We start from the raw sequence: 16,410 nt of genomic DNA on the forward strand, positions 1-16,410 counted from the left end.
ATTAAATATAATAGGAATTGTCTTTTTTTCCCCCTCCCTTTATGGGTTTAAAATCACCATTTTTAAAGAACATTTTCAATGTCAGAAGAGCATACTTGGCTAACTCAACTAACATGTGGAAGGTTGGTGCTTGTGGGCTGCTGACACACATTTTTCATTGTGATGTTGTTGTTTTAGGAATTAAATATTATGGTTACATGTTGTGCGTGTGTGTGTGTCCTGCCTGGGATTGGTTCCTGCCTTGTGCCCTGTGTTGGCTGGGATTGGCTCCAGCAGACCCCCGTGACCCAGTGTTCGGATTCAGCGGGTTGGAAAATGGATGGATGGATGGATGTTATAAATTTGCTGAATCTGTAAGAATCCTTTTTTTAGTTTTAATCCTGTATTTTATTCTTTGAACACTGATCACTTGCCGCAATACTTTTTGTGATTTGTTTTAAAATTTTGCTGTACATTATTTTTTTACGTGGTTACTGAATGTACTATATGTTGTAATGATCTTTCACTTGTATTTAAGTTGCTGTTAATACAAGTGAAAGGTCATTACAACATATAGTACATTCAGTAACTCCATTTGTGAAACACCAATAGACTTCCCATGCCTTGAATTCTGTAAAATATAGATGGGCGCTGACACTTCTACTATCAGAAGATCAGAAAACACATAATGGAACAGAGCTGGAGGAGAGAGCAGAGTGAGAGGAACTAAAGTAACAAGTGCATTTATTATGTAATCGGGGGCGATTTTTGTACGAGTTTCATATACACACACTGGAATGTGATGTGTCCTGTTTCCACTTTTCTCTTTAATCATTTCTCTTTCCATGCATAGAAAAATCAAGTTTTTGTAATGGGTGGTGTTTTTCAAGTGAAGGCTTTGCAGTGCACAAGTCACTGGTGCTACTTGCTTTGCAGATGCACTGCAAACAAAAAAGCAAAATTATTAGTAATTAAGCATACAAAGGCTTGTTAAGCACAAACATACATGTATATAACTTTAACCTACGTTCGAAAATATTTTAATAGATTGATAGTCTAAGGCCATGTGGAGCCCTAGGTTTCCATGTGTGCTTCTGAGTTACCTAAAAAGTGCCTCTTGGATGACGTTGCCTTAAGTGGCCTCCTTTGTCGCCTAATGGACCAGTTCTGATCAAATATTTACTTATTTTTAATGAGTTTTAGAGCCCTAATTTTTGTATTATTTGACAGCCCTAGACAATCATATTAACTGGGTCTGTATTTATTGATAGAGAAATACTGTCTTATCTGTGGTTGGCTGGTGCCCTGCCAGGGGTTTGTTTCCTGCCTTGTGCCCTGTGTTGGCTGGGATTGGCTCCAGCAGACCCCCGTGACCCTGTAGTTAGGATATAGCGGGGTGGATAATGGATGGATATCTTCCATAGCATATTGCAAATTTGTTATGCAAATGGAATAGCAGTTCAAAATAAGTTGCTGTACTTGAAACATATTCAATTTGGGAAAAGTGCAAATGCACTTATTTATGCAGGCTATTCAGTTCTTTTACAAAACCTGTTTGGGATCCGCCAACACAGACTGCAGCTATTGACCTGCGTTCAGTTGTGTTTTTTTTTTTTTTTTATGTGAAGAACACATCAAAAGGTAAAGTTGCATATAATCTAAGCATTTATAGTCATTATCTATGGTGTAACTGGTTTTGAAATGGAAGAGTAGGTTTACTAGCACTGAACATTTGCTGTCTACAGTGCTCTAGTTAAGCTTTTCTAGTTAGAAAACAATCTTTTGAACACTTGGCATTGTGTGTAATATGTACATTGTATATTGATTGATTGTCTGTATTATCTGTCCTGTGAGTTTGTATCCTTGATATTGATTGTCTGTATTATCTGTCCTGTGAGTTTGTATCCTTGATATTTTTGCATTTCTGCTGCCGTATGTATCTGAATTTCCCCTTGGGATTAATAAGGTTTATCTAATGTAATATTTCCAGGTATGCGTGTTACAATAGTAGAGTTATGTGACAATGTGGCACATAATGATACAAACAAAAGATGAGAAATCAGTTTAATCAAAAGTGCAATCAATCAATTACACAAATGTACTCACTTTGTAATTTAATGTATCTGAAACAAAACTAAATGCAGATACACGACAGACACATTTCCAGCTATTGATGTGTCGCTGAATTAACAGTTAATTAATTAATCCAATTGAAGTCTGCATTTACAAGGTTTGTGAAAGGCCAATTTCACTTATTGGCCAATTTTTTTAAAGGCCAATTTTTCTTATTGATATCTACTGTGCACCCCCCCAAAGTACTCTTGAGCCAACCCAATTTACATGTCATGTGAAAGCAGTCCAGCTCTGTTTTGTAATTTTGTCCCTTTTCAAGATGTAATATATCCGTTCAAGAAAATGTAGCTACAGGCTTGTCTACTATTTTATAAATATGATTTATTAAACTAAAAATGCTAGTGAAATATGATCAATGTTTCTATTTATTCATCTAGGCAGTAACCTACATTTTATGTAAATTTAATTAATAGATTTTTATGTTTTGACACCTATGTTTAACTAATGCTGTGCTTTTGTGGGTCTGGACAGTAGGCATGATTACTGAACTTAACAAATATTTAATATAACTTTTAAAACCTTATTCCCTTTTCCACTTTTTAGCTTGTGCATTATTTTGGTTAGAATTTAATGTGAATTTTGTCGTCTTCTCTGTCAGTCTTTTGTGCCTGAATGCTGAACGACCACCCACCTCATACAAAATGCCCTACATGTCATAATGCCACATTTTCCATAGTGACCCTAATATGCTTCAGAAAACACTGGATTTTAGTAAGTGCTACAACACTGCTGAACAGTTTGAAATTAGTTATTATGGCCTAGAGTGCTGCTGTTGTCATAGCAACCAAGTGAGTCATGTCAGAGTCATCTTGCTTTCTATATCGAGTTCACAAATATATCTTCTATCCCATTTTTCTCACATTTTTTATATATAATAAGTATACATATATCACTTATCTCCAAACACACTCTGAACTAAAATAAGTAAAACAATAAAATGAATACTACCTACCACCTGCTTTCCTATATTTTGAAATACAGTGCAACATGGAATTACTGTTTTTTGTTCCCTATATTACAGCCTTTCCTGAAAATAGACTGACAAATAGATTTGTGAAGTTTCAACACAGATGTAACCCTTCACTTCCAGGGAAGCAATCATAATCGGATTAGTTATAAATACAGTAGTATTAATCAAATTGCACATTTTTTGGTGGTGATAATGGCCTTAACGCCATCAAAACTTGGTCATAGGTGAAAGTTTGTGAATCCTTCAAGGCAGTCGTTACTTCAGATTTAGAAATGTTATATGACCCTGAACTCTCAGTGAATATATAGAATGAATTTCCTAAGTAAAGACTACCCTTCCTGCACATAAAGACTTAATCTCCTAATTTATTAGACCATGATATATAACAAATAACTGGAGATTCTTGCATATAAAAGCAAATTAACCATGTTCAATCATTAACCTGTGGCACCACCTTTAGCAGGAGTAGCATATTTCAGCTCGCCTTGTATGTGTAATTATTAGTCTCTGACTTGTTGCTGGAAAGATTACCAACCCCCTCTTTATGAAACTCTACCAGCTCCATAGCTGAGAGAGGTCTTGCAGTTCTTGTAACAGTATTTCAGTAAGGTTCAGAACTTTGCCTTGGCCACTGAACGTCGTTTTCATAAGCGATTCTTTAGTGAACTCACTTGAAAGTTGAGGATTGCTATCTTGTCAAAATATCCACTCCGAGGTCAACTTGAGAATTCAACCTAATGGTTTGATATTCTTTTCAAGAATTCCATGATTTTTCTTAGAATTCATTATTTCTGTCAGTGATGTCAAATTGACTAGGCCCAGAGTAAGAAAACTATCCAATACTAGAAACACTTCCACCACCTTGCTTGAAAGAAGAGATGAAATATTGTTGGCTATAGTCTGCTGGGGTATATTCCAAACATCTACTTTCTGTTGTGCCCAAATTGTTGAATTTTGAAATCATATTTCTAGAGGACAAATCTTCATGTTTGTCGTAGTAGTCTCTGGGAAACTTCAGATGGACAGCTTTATTTACAGCACTAATCAATGGATGGATAGATAGATACTTTATTAATCCCAAGGGGAAATTCACATACTTACAGGACTTAAAGGATCTGCTGCTACCTTCTTGGTGCCAGATACCAGAGGACATCTTCAGAGGTCTTCTGGCGTCCATGCCTCAATGGGTCAGAGCGGTTTTGGTGGCACAAGGGGGACCTACAAAGGTGTTTTTAATGTTGTGGCTGATCAATGAATATTCAGACACTCCCACCTCGTTTTCATGTTGTTATTCATCTACCATTCAATTCCGTTCAACGTAGATAGATACTTTATTAATCCCAAGGGGAATTTCACATACTCCAGCAGCAGCATACTGATAAAAAACAATATTAAAGAGTGATGAAAATGCAGGTATAATAGACAATAACTTTGTATAACTAAACCCCCAAAGATGAAATTGAAGAGTCACATAGTGTGGGGGAGGAATGATCTCCTCAGTCTGCAAGTGAAGCAGGACAGTGACAGCAGTCTGTCGCTGAAGCTGCTCCTCTGTCTGGAGATGATACTGTTCAGTGGATGCAGTGGATTCTCTGTGATTGATAGGAGCCTGCTCAGCGCCTGTCGTTTTGCCACAGATGTCAAACAGTCCAGCTCCGTGCCTACAATAGAGCCTGCCTTCCTCACCAGTTTGTCCAGACGTGAGGTGTCCTTCTTCTTTATGCTGCCTCCTCAGCACACCACCGCGTAGAAGAGGGAGCTTGCCACAACTGTCTGATAGAACATCTGCAGCATCTTATTGCAGATGTCGAAAGACGCCAGCCTTCTAAGGAAGTATAGTCGGCTCTGTCCTCTCTTGCACAGAGCATCAGTATTGGCAGTCCAGTTCATCATCCAGCTGCACTCCCAGGTATTTATAGGGCTGCACCCTCTGTACACAGTCACCTCTGATAATCACGGGGTCCATAAGGGGCCAGACCCTCCTAAAATCCACCACCAGCTCCTTGGTTTTGCTGGTGTTCAGTTGTAGGTGGTTTGAGTGGCACCATTTAACAAAGTCCTTGATTAGGTTCCTATACTCCTCCTCCTGTCCACTCCTGATGCAGCCCACGATAGCAGTGTCGACCGCGAACTTTTGCACATGGCAGGACTCCGAGTTGTATTGGAAATCCGATGTATATAGGCTGAACAGGACCGGAGAAAGTACAGTCCCCTGCGGCGCTCCCATGTTGCTGACCACAATGTCAGACCTGCAGTTCCCGAGACGCACTTACTGAGGTCTGTCTGTAAGATAGTTCATGATCCATGCCACCAGGTATGAATCTACTGCCATTTCTATCAGCTTGTCCCTAAGGAACAGAGGTTGGATGGTGTTGAAGGTGCTAGAGAAGTCCAGAAACATAATTCTTACAGCACCACTGCCTCTGTCCAAGTGGGAGAGGGATCGGTGTAGCATATAGATGATGGCATCCTCCGCTCCCACCTTCTCCTGGTATGCGAACTGCAGATGGTAGGTAGCTAGAGAGATTTGTAGATAGATGAAAGTTTTATAGATGATATTTTATAATTATCTTTTGCCTCCCTTTATTATTCTGCTTGTGGATCCGACTGATATTTTTGGAGGATATCAATTATTCAGCAAAGGTGTCTTCATTTTAAATGTATTCCACTTATGTACTGTTTGCTTAACAGTAAATCTGTGGAATCAACGGCTTACAATGGCTTTATAACCTTGTCCACTACTTTTTTCTTCAATTCTGCTGATATTTCCCTTAGCTGAAGTTATAATCAGTATGATGCTAGAGTTGCCTCGGAAGCTTGCATATTGTAATCTTTTTAGTTAGCCAATAAAAGATGTAATTTTGCTTGACTTCTCACTATATCCATAATGGTTAACATGGTATAACACCCTAGTACTACAGTTGTGCTTGAAAGTTTGTGAATCCTTTAGAATTTTCTCTATTTCTGCATAAATATGACCTAAAACATCAGATTTTCACTCAAGTCCTAAAAGTAGATAAAGAGAAACAAGTTAAACAAATGAGACAAAAATATTATACTTGGTCATTTATTTATTAAGGAAAATGATCGAATACTGTATTTGTGAGTGGCAAAAGTATGTGAACCTCTAGGATTAGCAGTTTGAAGGTGAAATTAGAGTCAGGTTTTTCAGTCAGTGGGATGACAATCAGGTGTGAGTGGGCACCCTGTGTTATTTAAAGAACCGGGATCTATCAAAGTCTGCTCTTCACAACACATGTTTGTGGAAGTGTATCATGGCACAAACAAAGGAGATTTCTGAGGACCTCCGAAAAAGAGTTGTTGATGCTCATCAGGCTGGAAAAGGTTACAAAACCATCTCCACCAATCCACAGTCAGACTAATTGTGTACAAATGGAGGAAATTCAAGACCATTGTTACCCTCCCCAGGAGTGGTCGACCAACAAAGATCACTCCAAGAGCAAGGCGTGTAATAATCGGCGAGGCCACAAAGGACCCCAGGGTAACTTCTAAGCAACTGAAGACCTGTCTCACATTGGCTAATGTTCATGAGTCCACCATCAGGAGAACACTGAACAACAATGGTGTGCATGGCAGGGTTACAAGAAGAAAGCCACTGCTCTCCAAAAGAAACATTGCTGCTCATCTGCGGTTTGCTAAAGATCACATGGACAAACCAGAAGGCTATTGGAAGAATGTTTTGTGGACAGATGAGACCAAAATAGAACTTTTTGGTTTAAATGAAAAGCGTTGTTTGGAGAAAGGAAAACACTGCATTCCAGCATAAGAACCTTAACCCATCTGTGAAACGTGGTGGTAGTATCATGGTTTGGGCCTGTTTTGCTGCATCTGGGCCAGGACGGCTTGCCTTTATTGATGAAACAATGAATTCTGAATTATATCGGACAATTCTAAAGGAAACTGTCAGGACATCTGTCCATGAACTGAATCTCAACTGTATTTGTAGAATCAGCAGAACTTTTTTCACATTTGCTTTTCTTTACTCCAAATTATCAAAGGCATGCAAGTATACTGTACATGCTACAATTGCTTTTCATTTAATCACTTTTCAGGAGGCATACAGCACTTTTTCAGTAAGCTTGTAAGTGTACCAAAACATTTATCCATGTCTGTACATGCACCTGTGTCCAGTAAGTTTAAGTCTAGTTTGGATGCTGTTACGCATGAAGGCGTCAAGTCTTCATTCAGCCACCCGCTGCCAAAAGGAGCCTCTGTTTTTGAACTACACCAAGCACTGGCCTCTAATTTAATTGGATGGCATTTCTAAACAATTTCTGTAACTGCTCATCTAACTGCTTAATCAAATTTAGAAGGTTGTGGGGGGTTGGCAAAGGCTCCCGATCGACAGCTTGGTGTGTGCTGACCTGGTAAATCAAAGAGAACGTGCGAAGTGCACATTGTATTACTCTAGACACACTTTTTTGCATGTCTCCTACAAAGTGAACATGCACCTGTGTGTATCTGTTAGTTTTGTGGAGTCAGGCATTAGTAAAACAGACAGCCTCCTGTCTTTTAAACACCTTTCATGCACACATCATTTGGGGGTAGATTTTCCTACTCTAGCTGTTCTGTTCTTGGATGACAGCATGGTGAAAGGCACTCTTGCACTTGGTTTCAGATTTACTGCTATTTTATGCTACAACTATTTAGAGTCCCAAGTTTGCAAATAAGGTCTTGTTTTTTTCTATTAAGCACAATGTGAAATAACTGCTATATTTCTGATTTTTATGTTATAACATCACTTTTAAAAAAAGATGCTTGTACAGTGCACATTTTCATTACCTTTGCCAACATGCTAATGTAGCTTGGAGAGGTGGAGTTTGTGTGGAATGTACAAAAATAATGAAATGAGAGAGACGCAGCAGAATAAAAACAAGACCCTTTGGTTATTGAACATGCTGAAGCTGACATGTAGGGTATATCCCCCTAGTAGACTGAAATAATAAATTAACAATTATTCATACTTCAATATTAACAGCCTATTATCACTATATTAATGAGGAGAAAATACCACAGATCATTACAAAGACCATTCAGGTCTTTCACTTGTGTGCTACTGACTCGGTGCCTTAATGACGCACAACTTGCTTTTCCTCTTTTAACTTTTAAATATGAAGTTTTCCCTTAAAAGATCACTATGCAAAAGCTCAGTTCATCATAGAGTGACAACTTGCTATAAATAAGGTGCAAAGAAAAATAATCAAGTGTGCATATAAATTAGGCCAATGTACTATAATTTACTGAAACTGCTTAACGTAAAAATCACCTCTACCTGGCTTAATAAAATATAGTTTTGCTTTAAGGATGTAAACATTGACTTTCACATTTGCAGTCTAACTGAAAAACACGTGTCTCAGTAAGTGAGTAAAACTGTATGCTGTACTTTTTCCTTAACTCTTATCGTATATTATAAAGATTGTTTTTACTGAGGTGTTTTTGACCAAGCATGTTCAATTTTTGAATGAGGATTTTCCTATTATGTAAAACAAGAATAATTTGGGTAAAAAAAAATGAATGACAGCATTGGTACAAGTTTTCAATCCAATACTGTTTTGTTAATATTTTGCTGTTTTTTGCCAAATGGAAATCTACCTTCTGGGATGTAGAAGGTTGCCTTCTACTTAGACTTTGTGCTGATACTCTTATTGCAGAAGATGTGAAGTCCTCAGATGCACAATTTATGGTATTGCTTTTTCACAAAAAAAAAACTTTTTTCTTGACAAGTGGTAATATTGGAATCTTGAATTGACATTAGAAAGTGTATAATCATGTTAAATATTTCAGTGTGCTAATTTCTTTTCTCCTTGTGCAGATGTTCGTTATTTTTTTCTACCATCACAAAGGTTAAATTTATAATTTTCCTTGTTTAGTCACATGAATTAAAAGTTCTGTATTGTACAAGTCTGTTTGCTTGCAACTTTTTTCCAGTGGTGTTTTGGTTGCATGCATTTCAGGTTAAATACTGCAGATATTGATTCTGGACTCTTTTAAACTGCTCTGTTTGGTCCAGAATCTTTGTTTCTACAACATCCTATTTATTGTTTTCAATGGTTTTCTTCCATAGGGCAGGTACCTGAAGAAGTTGTTGAACAGAATGGGCAAAACCGCAACCAAGCTCTCCCTAAACCCGTATGTGTGAATGGCACTGAAGTGGGGCAGCTCCATGGAAAGTCTAAAACTGAGCGGCGGGCCAGCTCCTCTTCTAATCCCTCCCGCAAAGGACTGTCCACCACCAGCAAAATCCGCAAGCTGTCCACCTGCAAGCAGCAGTGATCCAGCTCCCTTTCTCTGTTGTGCCCCTGACTGATGCACTGTATCGGTGAGTTTTTGTTTGTACTTTTGGCTGCAACTCTGTCTTGCTGCTTAAGGTTCTTCATTAATCCCATTTCCTTGTATTCATTCTGATAAAATTAGATATACACCTTAAACCATCATACAGTGACATGCAAAAGTTTGGGCACTCTTGCTTAAAATGTCTGTTACTGTGAAGAGTTAAGTGAGCAGATAATGAACTGATCACCAAAGTTAAAGATGACATAGTTCTTTAATATTTTAAGCAAGATAATTTTTTTTTATTCCGTCATTCATAGGTACACAATACCAAAAAATGAAAAGGGCCTGAAGCAAAAGTTTGGGTACCTGACATGGTCAGTACTTAGTAATACACCTTTCGGCAAGTATCACGGCTTGTAAACGCTTTTTGTAGCCAACAATGAATCTTTCACTTCTTTCTTGGGGTATTTTAACCCATTCATCCTTGCAAAATGCATTGAATTCTGCAAGGTTCGTGGGTCATCTTGCATTCACTGCTCTTTTGAGATCTATCTACATGAACTATCTTTCGATTAATTTTAGGGTGTGGACAGTAAGGGCCATGGCAAAACCATCAGCTTGTGCCTCTTGAGGTGTTCCATTGTAGATTTTGAGATGTGTTTTGGATCATTATCTTGTTGTAGGATCCATCCTCTTTTTCATTTCAGCTTTTTTAAAGATGAAGTGATGTTTGCCTCCAGAATTTGCTGGTATTTATTTTAATCCATTCTTCCCTCTTCATTAACATGTTCCCTGTGCTGCTGGCTGCAACACAGTTGGAGACGTGTTCTTTTCTTGGAATTTGGCACCCTTTTTTCTCCATTACATTTTTTTCATATACATTAAAAGTTCTAATTTGACTTCATCAGTCCACAGGATTTGTTTCCAAAATGCACCAGGCTTGTTTAAATGCATATTTGCTAACTTCAAGCACTGAATTTTGTGGCTAAGATGCAGGAAAGGTTTTTTCTGCTTACTCTACCATGAAGGTCCTATTTCCTCAGGTGTTGCTGCACAGTAGAACAGTGCACCCACCACTCCAGAGTCTGCTAAATCTTCTTGATGGTCTTTTGCAGTCAAACAGGGTTTTTTTTTTTTTTATTTGCCTTTCTAGCAATCTAACAAGCAGATCTTTCAGAAAGTGTTCTTGGTCTTCAGACCTCAACTTGACCTCCACCCTTCCTTTTAACTTCCTTTTCTTAACATTACAAACTGAGGAAACAGCTGTCTGAAAATGCTTTGCTATCTTCTTGTAGCCTTTCTCCTTGTGGTCCTCAATTTTATTTTTCAGAATGCTAGGCAGTGGCTTAGAGGATCCCATGGCTGCTGATTGTTTTGTCAGAGAATTTATACAGCTTTGTAATTTGCATCACCCGAGATTTCCTAATGATGGACAAGCCATAGCCATAATGGGCTAATGAAGCTCTGAGACCTCATATATCTTGGGGTGCCTGAACTTTTGCATGGTGCTCCTTTCTTTTTTTCACTGTACAATTATACAAAGCAAAAATACACTAATCTTGCATAAAATGTTTTAAAGAAATGTCATTTTTAACTTTATGCCTTTTGGTGATCAGTTTATCTTCTGTTCACTTGACTCTTTACAGTAACAGACATTTTAAACAAGGGTGCCCAAACCTTTGCATGCCACTGTAGGTACTTGCTGATCTATTAACATAAAACCACTTGTTTTCTCCAGGATTTTCTTCGTTGTTCCTAAGTATTCAGTGGTGGCCCTTCAAAGCACAGTTTTGGGGGGGGGAGAAGTACCGTATATACTCGCATATAAGTCGGGTCTTGAAACCCGAAAAATCGATCATAAAATCAGACCCTGACTTATACGGCCGTTCAAAAATGCGACACTTAATTTTTTTATCCATCTTCTTGCCTCCTCCAGTCTCGCATCAGTTTCTCAGACGCATTGAATTTTGTTACAGCAGCGCAGTTACCAATTTCTTTCGCTACTTCAGCGACGTTTAATTTAAATCCAGCTTCACATTTTCTTTTGATCGAATGCTCCATCATAGATAAGGGATGCTCTTACAATAAAGGTGTCTGAGGGTGTGAGATACAAAAAGCACAAATCAGTGCAAACGTTGCTTCGGAATAGTTCTGGTATTACCGTGTGGTCACGTAGGCACAACAGAGAGAGAGAGAGAGAGAGAGGGGGGGGGGGGGTTAGACTGATATAGCGCATTGCTGCACCCACATAGGAAAGAAAAAAAAGGCCGTGTGCTCCGTGGTTACTGTCTCAGGTGGGCGTTAGCATATGATAATCCGTTGTACCAATATTGTGAGTTTTCCTCATTTGACTTACATGACCGACATTATAAAATACCAGAAATTCTACTGTAAAATCAAGTCCCAACTTATCCGCGAGTATATACGGTACTTCATGCTTATTTTAACTCTTCATTACTAAATTTAACAAAGATTATATTAAACTGTAATATTTTTACCTTTTTTAAATTAATATTTAGTAAACTTTAAATGTAATGCATAGATAGCATTATAGATATATTTTTAAAGGTAATGTAATTATGTATACACTAATGACCAATAGATTTTGAGTTACATAACCATAAAATTGAGGCGAAAGAGACGGTTTATCATTAGTAACGTTGTGCAACTGATACACCTGGATGCTCCCACCAACCAAAAGTTTGCCACTGGACCTGGAGGAGGCTGTATAGTAATTCAGACTGATTCTCTTTGTCTTTCCATTCATAGTTTAGTTTCCATTAATTATACTATTAATTCCTGTATGTGCACATCTGATTTATGGCTGCTTTTTGATTTGTGTTGCCTAGTGTGTCTGTTTCTGTACTGGCGATTGTCTTGCTTTCTTTCATCCTTTTGCTTGTGAAAGTTGCTAGTAACATTTAAAACCCACACTTTAATTGCATCTCGCAGCCCTTTTATACCCAACTCTGAATGGGCAGCTGTGCTATGGCAGCTTTGGCACCGAGGCCATGAAATTCTAAAAATCAATTCCTGTGCAGAATACCTAATAAGTAGTACAATGCAGTGTGTGAGTCATAGTAGCTTCCCACGCACTTGTGCTGACGGCTGAAATCTGCTTCATTGGGGTACAGAAGGCAAACAGTCTGATGCAAAACGAGGGAGATTTACATTACTCAATGATACCGGCTTTCCAAAAATTGAGTTTTCTGATATTGTCTGATTTGTATTCTTACAGTCCAGACACCCCAATAACAAAGCAGTCCCTCCTTTTTCCATTACCTGTGTTTATAACTGGTGAAGGATGGCCACAGGTGCAAATTATCAAAATAAGAGAGTGATGATGATGATGCCTACCTGCTAAGTGAATCCCAAAGCACAAGGCATAGCATTGCTGACTTACAGATGGTGCCTTCTGTATTGCTTAGAACACTTATCACTTTGAATGTTTTTCTTTAAGACGTGTTTAGATAAGCGTCTGCACTTCAATTCTGTTTTCAGGGGAATTAAAAGAATACGCCACCCAACAATGGCATTTTTTATTCTGTCTCTCCATGTGGTTTGTAGTGATGGCTGAGAAAAAATTTGAATCATGTTTTCATGCAGAATGGAGAGAAAAAATTGGATGATCAAATCCAATAATGACCAGTGCTGTACAACGCTAAACAATGTGAAAAACATCCATGCATGGAAAAAAAGAAAACATTCTACATGTGTTGCCAAATCCACAAGTCAGGTATCCAGTGGTATGTTCAGAATGTGTAAAGAGCGTGAACTCTAAAGCTTCATGTAAATATTTTTTTTTTAGAGTTGGGAGTCCCACCTCTCCCATAATTTGTTGGCCAGGAGTCCTGTCTTAAGTTCAAAATGTCATTCACATGAGGCTTTAGGTTTCTTTTTTTTTTTTGATGTGTGCTGATAATTTCCGAGGTAACTATTTAACAATATTTTAGCAAAAAAGTGTTTTGCATGTTTTGAACATTCAACTAGATAACTGACTTGTATTATACAACACCAGTAACATGGCATTTTTTCCCTTTTCTGTGAATGTTTTTCACATCGTTGGTTACTCTTGACTCTTTGTATACTGTCAAGCTGCTTTTCCCCTACCACCTTCATGAAAAGATGTTTAAAATTTTTTCTTTGCTGTCACTAGAAACTTCATGGGCTAGGTGGCATGTAGAAAATTAGTTTTGGGTGGAGAATTTCTTTAATGCAGTAGTTTGCCTCTATTGATAACAGCTGTAAAGCTGCATAATTGTTCTTAAATTCAACTTGTTAATCTTTAAATACAATTTAGATATCAACTGTGCTAAGCTTGTTCTCCATTTCTACAGGTATTTTGCTCTTCTGGGATCTGAAAATTGAGACATTGTTGGAAGGAGCTGTTGACACTTTAGGAGAAGGCCTTTTTATTTCTCTGGAGGACAAGTGAATTAAAAACACACAAAATCTAAAAGTGGAACATTTGAAATAGAGGCCCAGATTCGATCTTGGTCATCATAAGCTTCAAAAATAATGGAAGAGAGCTGGAATCCTAAATATTTTCTGCCTTGCCAACCAATGCCAACATTTTGGATTTTTTTTTATTTCTTTGATGTATGAAATCCTTCCAACCAACCCACCCACCCATTTCTGTACATCTTTATCCTGGAAGGGAGAACACAGAGAACAAAGCCCCTTTACTGTATGGATGTTTAGAAACTTGCGCAAAGCCATTTAGAAGCACTTTACTTTTTTCCTAGACTACTCGGCTTTTACTTCTCATTCTGCTTTGCAGTATAATAGTACACATTGTGATGTGTAAAAGAAAATGATGACAGTAATAAGGAAATGTCAGTGAAAGGCTGCATGCTGTAAAGGGCTTGGAGAAAAGGGAATGAAATATTTATACTTGGAGGCTGAACTTAACTCTTTCCATCCCAAGATGTTTCTGTTTCTGCCCCCTAAAATGTTACTAAATTTGTTTTGCCTTTTTAAATTACCATTCAGAACATTATTTACTTCACAAAGCACCCTTCATTTGCTGATGGCAAAACGTAAGGTGCGGTCACTGCTGCACTGTTGTAAAGACTACATTTCATCGCCATAGAAGGTACATAAAAGAGAAGAAATTGAGTTTCATTTCTGCTGATATGTTTAGTCATCTATTGTCAGAGTTAAGGTACCCTTTTGTTCTAAACATCTTGTCAGGTGACTGTAATATGGCTTTGGTTCATTTATTAAGTTCCTTGTTAGTGACACAATGGTTTTTACATAGTTCAGCTGAATACCCAGTGCAAGTGAATGTGAGAAGCCTTTTGTTAGCACTTCGGACTTTGAGATTCTAGTGTCTGTTGCCTGTTCAGGCACTGATGCCCTTGACTTTCCTTCCTTCCTTACAATATTTACATTATGACAAGCTCAATGGTCTTTGCATTTATCTGTGTTTTTTTTTTTTTTTTTTTGAGAAATTTCTTGTTGAAAAATAATGTTACTCATTGGCAGTATTTCTTAAATGTCATGCTGCCTTCATGGTGCTGTTTTCTTTTTGTAGCATTATCTTGCCCTTTCATTATTTATTTTTGATTTCTGTAGCTCTAGAATAGGATTGTTTCAGTTTATCGTAATAAAAATCACAGTCCTAGTCATTTTAAAGCCTCTGGACTTTTTCCAGCTCCATGTGTTTCTCCTTTTACATTCTTTTCAGTTTTTTTCCCCCCAGACTAAAAGTACAAAATTAGAATCTGTTTTCAAGTAAACTGCTTACAAGTGGATTCCATTTTCATCCAAATTGACTCGATCTTTATTATTATTAATTTTTTTTTTTTTTTTAAGAATGTGGATTGGAAAGGGTTAAGCACTTCCGCCTCTCAGTAAATTATGTGATCTGTAGTGGCCACCTTTTTTCTGTTAGAATCTTGCAGGGGTGGGGTAGAATATTTAAAAAAAAAAAAAAAAAAATCACTACAGTGTGTGTCAGAAATGCAAGTTGGCCACCACTTTTTAACCTTTGTTATATTTTTGGTTTATTTCTGTTTGTAAAATACAATCTCATAGAAGTGGCATATTTATTTTATTCACTGTTATGAGTGAACAGTAAAGATTTTTTTAAGATCCATTGATTCTTGTTCTTTGTGTTTTTTTTTTTTAATCAGTGTCTGTAATAGCAACTTGACCAAAATGGAAGGAAAACCACAGCGTAATAAAGTAAAATCTGAAAATGGAGGACGAACAGTGAGGCTTGGGTGAGGGAGTGAGAGTATGTGATGAACGAACAGACTAACCAGCAAAGAGACTGATGAGGTTCTCTTGAATTATTCCTTGGTGTCAGACCTATAGTAGGGGGAATAAAATACAATATATTCTTTTGCTAACCCCAATATACTTGTAATAATCAAAAGGCACTTAAATGGTTTTTGCTATCCCATAATAATTCATTCATTACATTTATATAGCGCTTTTCTCAGTACTCAAAGTGCTATCCACACAGGGAGGAACCAGGAAGCGAACCCACAATCTTCCACTGTCTCCATACTGCAAAGCAGCAGCACTACCACTGGGCCACCTGTGAGGACACATGTGACCCGTTGATCAAACCCTGTCTCGCTAGCACATCTGGTGTGTTTGATACAGCTTTATACAAACCTGTGAAGTGTTGGCAGTTTGGTTTGTGCAGGAGCAGGTCTTGAATAGAGAGCTTCACTGTTCTCGTCATTATCGTTATGGTTTCAAGTCCTGATGTATCAGACTGAATTACTGTGAATGTCTGTGAAGGGCTATAAGCTTTATATCTGCCTTGTACTACACAATTTTCAGTTGTGCCAGTAGGATTGTTGACTTGTTGCTTATAACGCAATCTTTGAAACTAGTTGGATCAACTTTACATGAAGTACAAATTGACCAACGGCTGCTGAAATACCTGGCTTTTCAAACAACTGGTTTGCATGTTTTTGCGACAGAATATACACTTGAACATGAAAAGCAGAAAAGTCTAAGAAGTGAACACTTTCTTGAACCCATAGGAAGGTAATTTTTGGACACCTTGGCAGCTG

General features: G+C 37.8%; 1 protein-coding gene across 1 annotated transcript in view; it reads left to right on the forward strand.

Annotated features, from left to right (window-relative positions):
- Positions 1–15,476, forward strand: part of stk11 (serine/threonine kinase 11) — an 81,125-nt gene extending 65,649 nt beyond the window's left edge. Inside the window, exons 10-11 of the mRNA XM_028816232.2 lie at positions 9,168–9,422; positions 13,714–15,476. Coding sequence (XP_028672065.1) covers positions 9,168–9,376 — 209 coding nt within the window. The 3' untranslated portion in view covers positions 9,377–9,422; positions 13,714–15,476. The remainder of the gene's footprint in view (positions 1–9,167; positions 9,423–13,713) is intronic.
- Positions 15,477–16,410: the final 934 nt, after the last annotated feature.

This window comes from Erpetoichthys calabaricus, chromosome 12, assembly GCF_900747795.2.
Source record: "Erpetoichthys calabaricus chromosome 12, fErpCal1.3, whole genome shotgun sequence".
Classification (NCBI taxonomy): domain Eukaryota; kingdom Metazoa; phylum Chordata; class Cladistia; order Polypteriformes; family Polypteridae; genus Erpetoichthys; species Erpetoichthys calabaricus.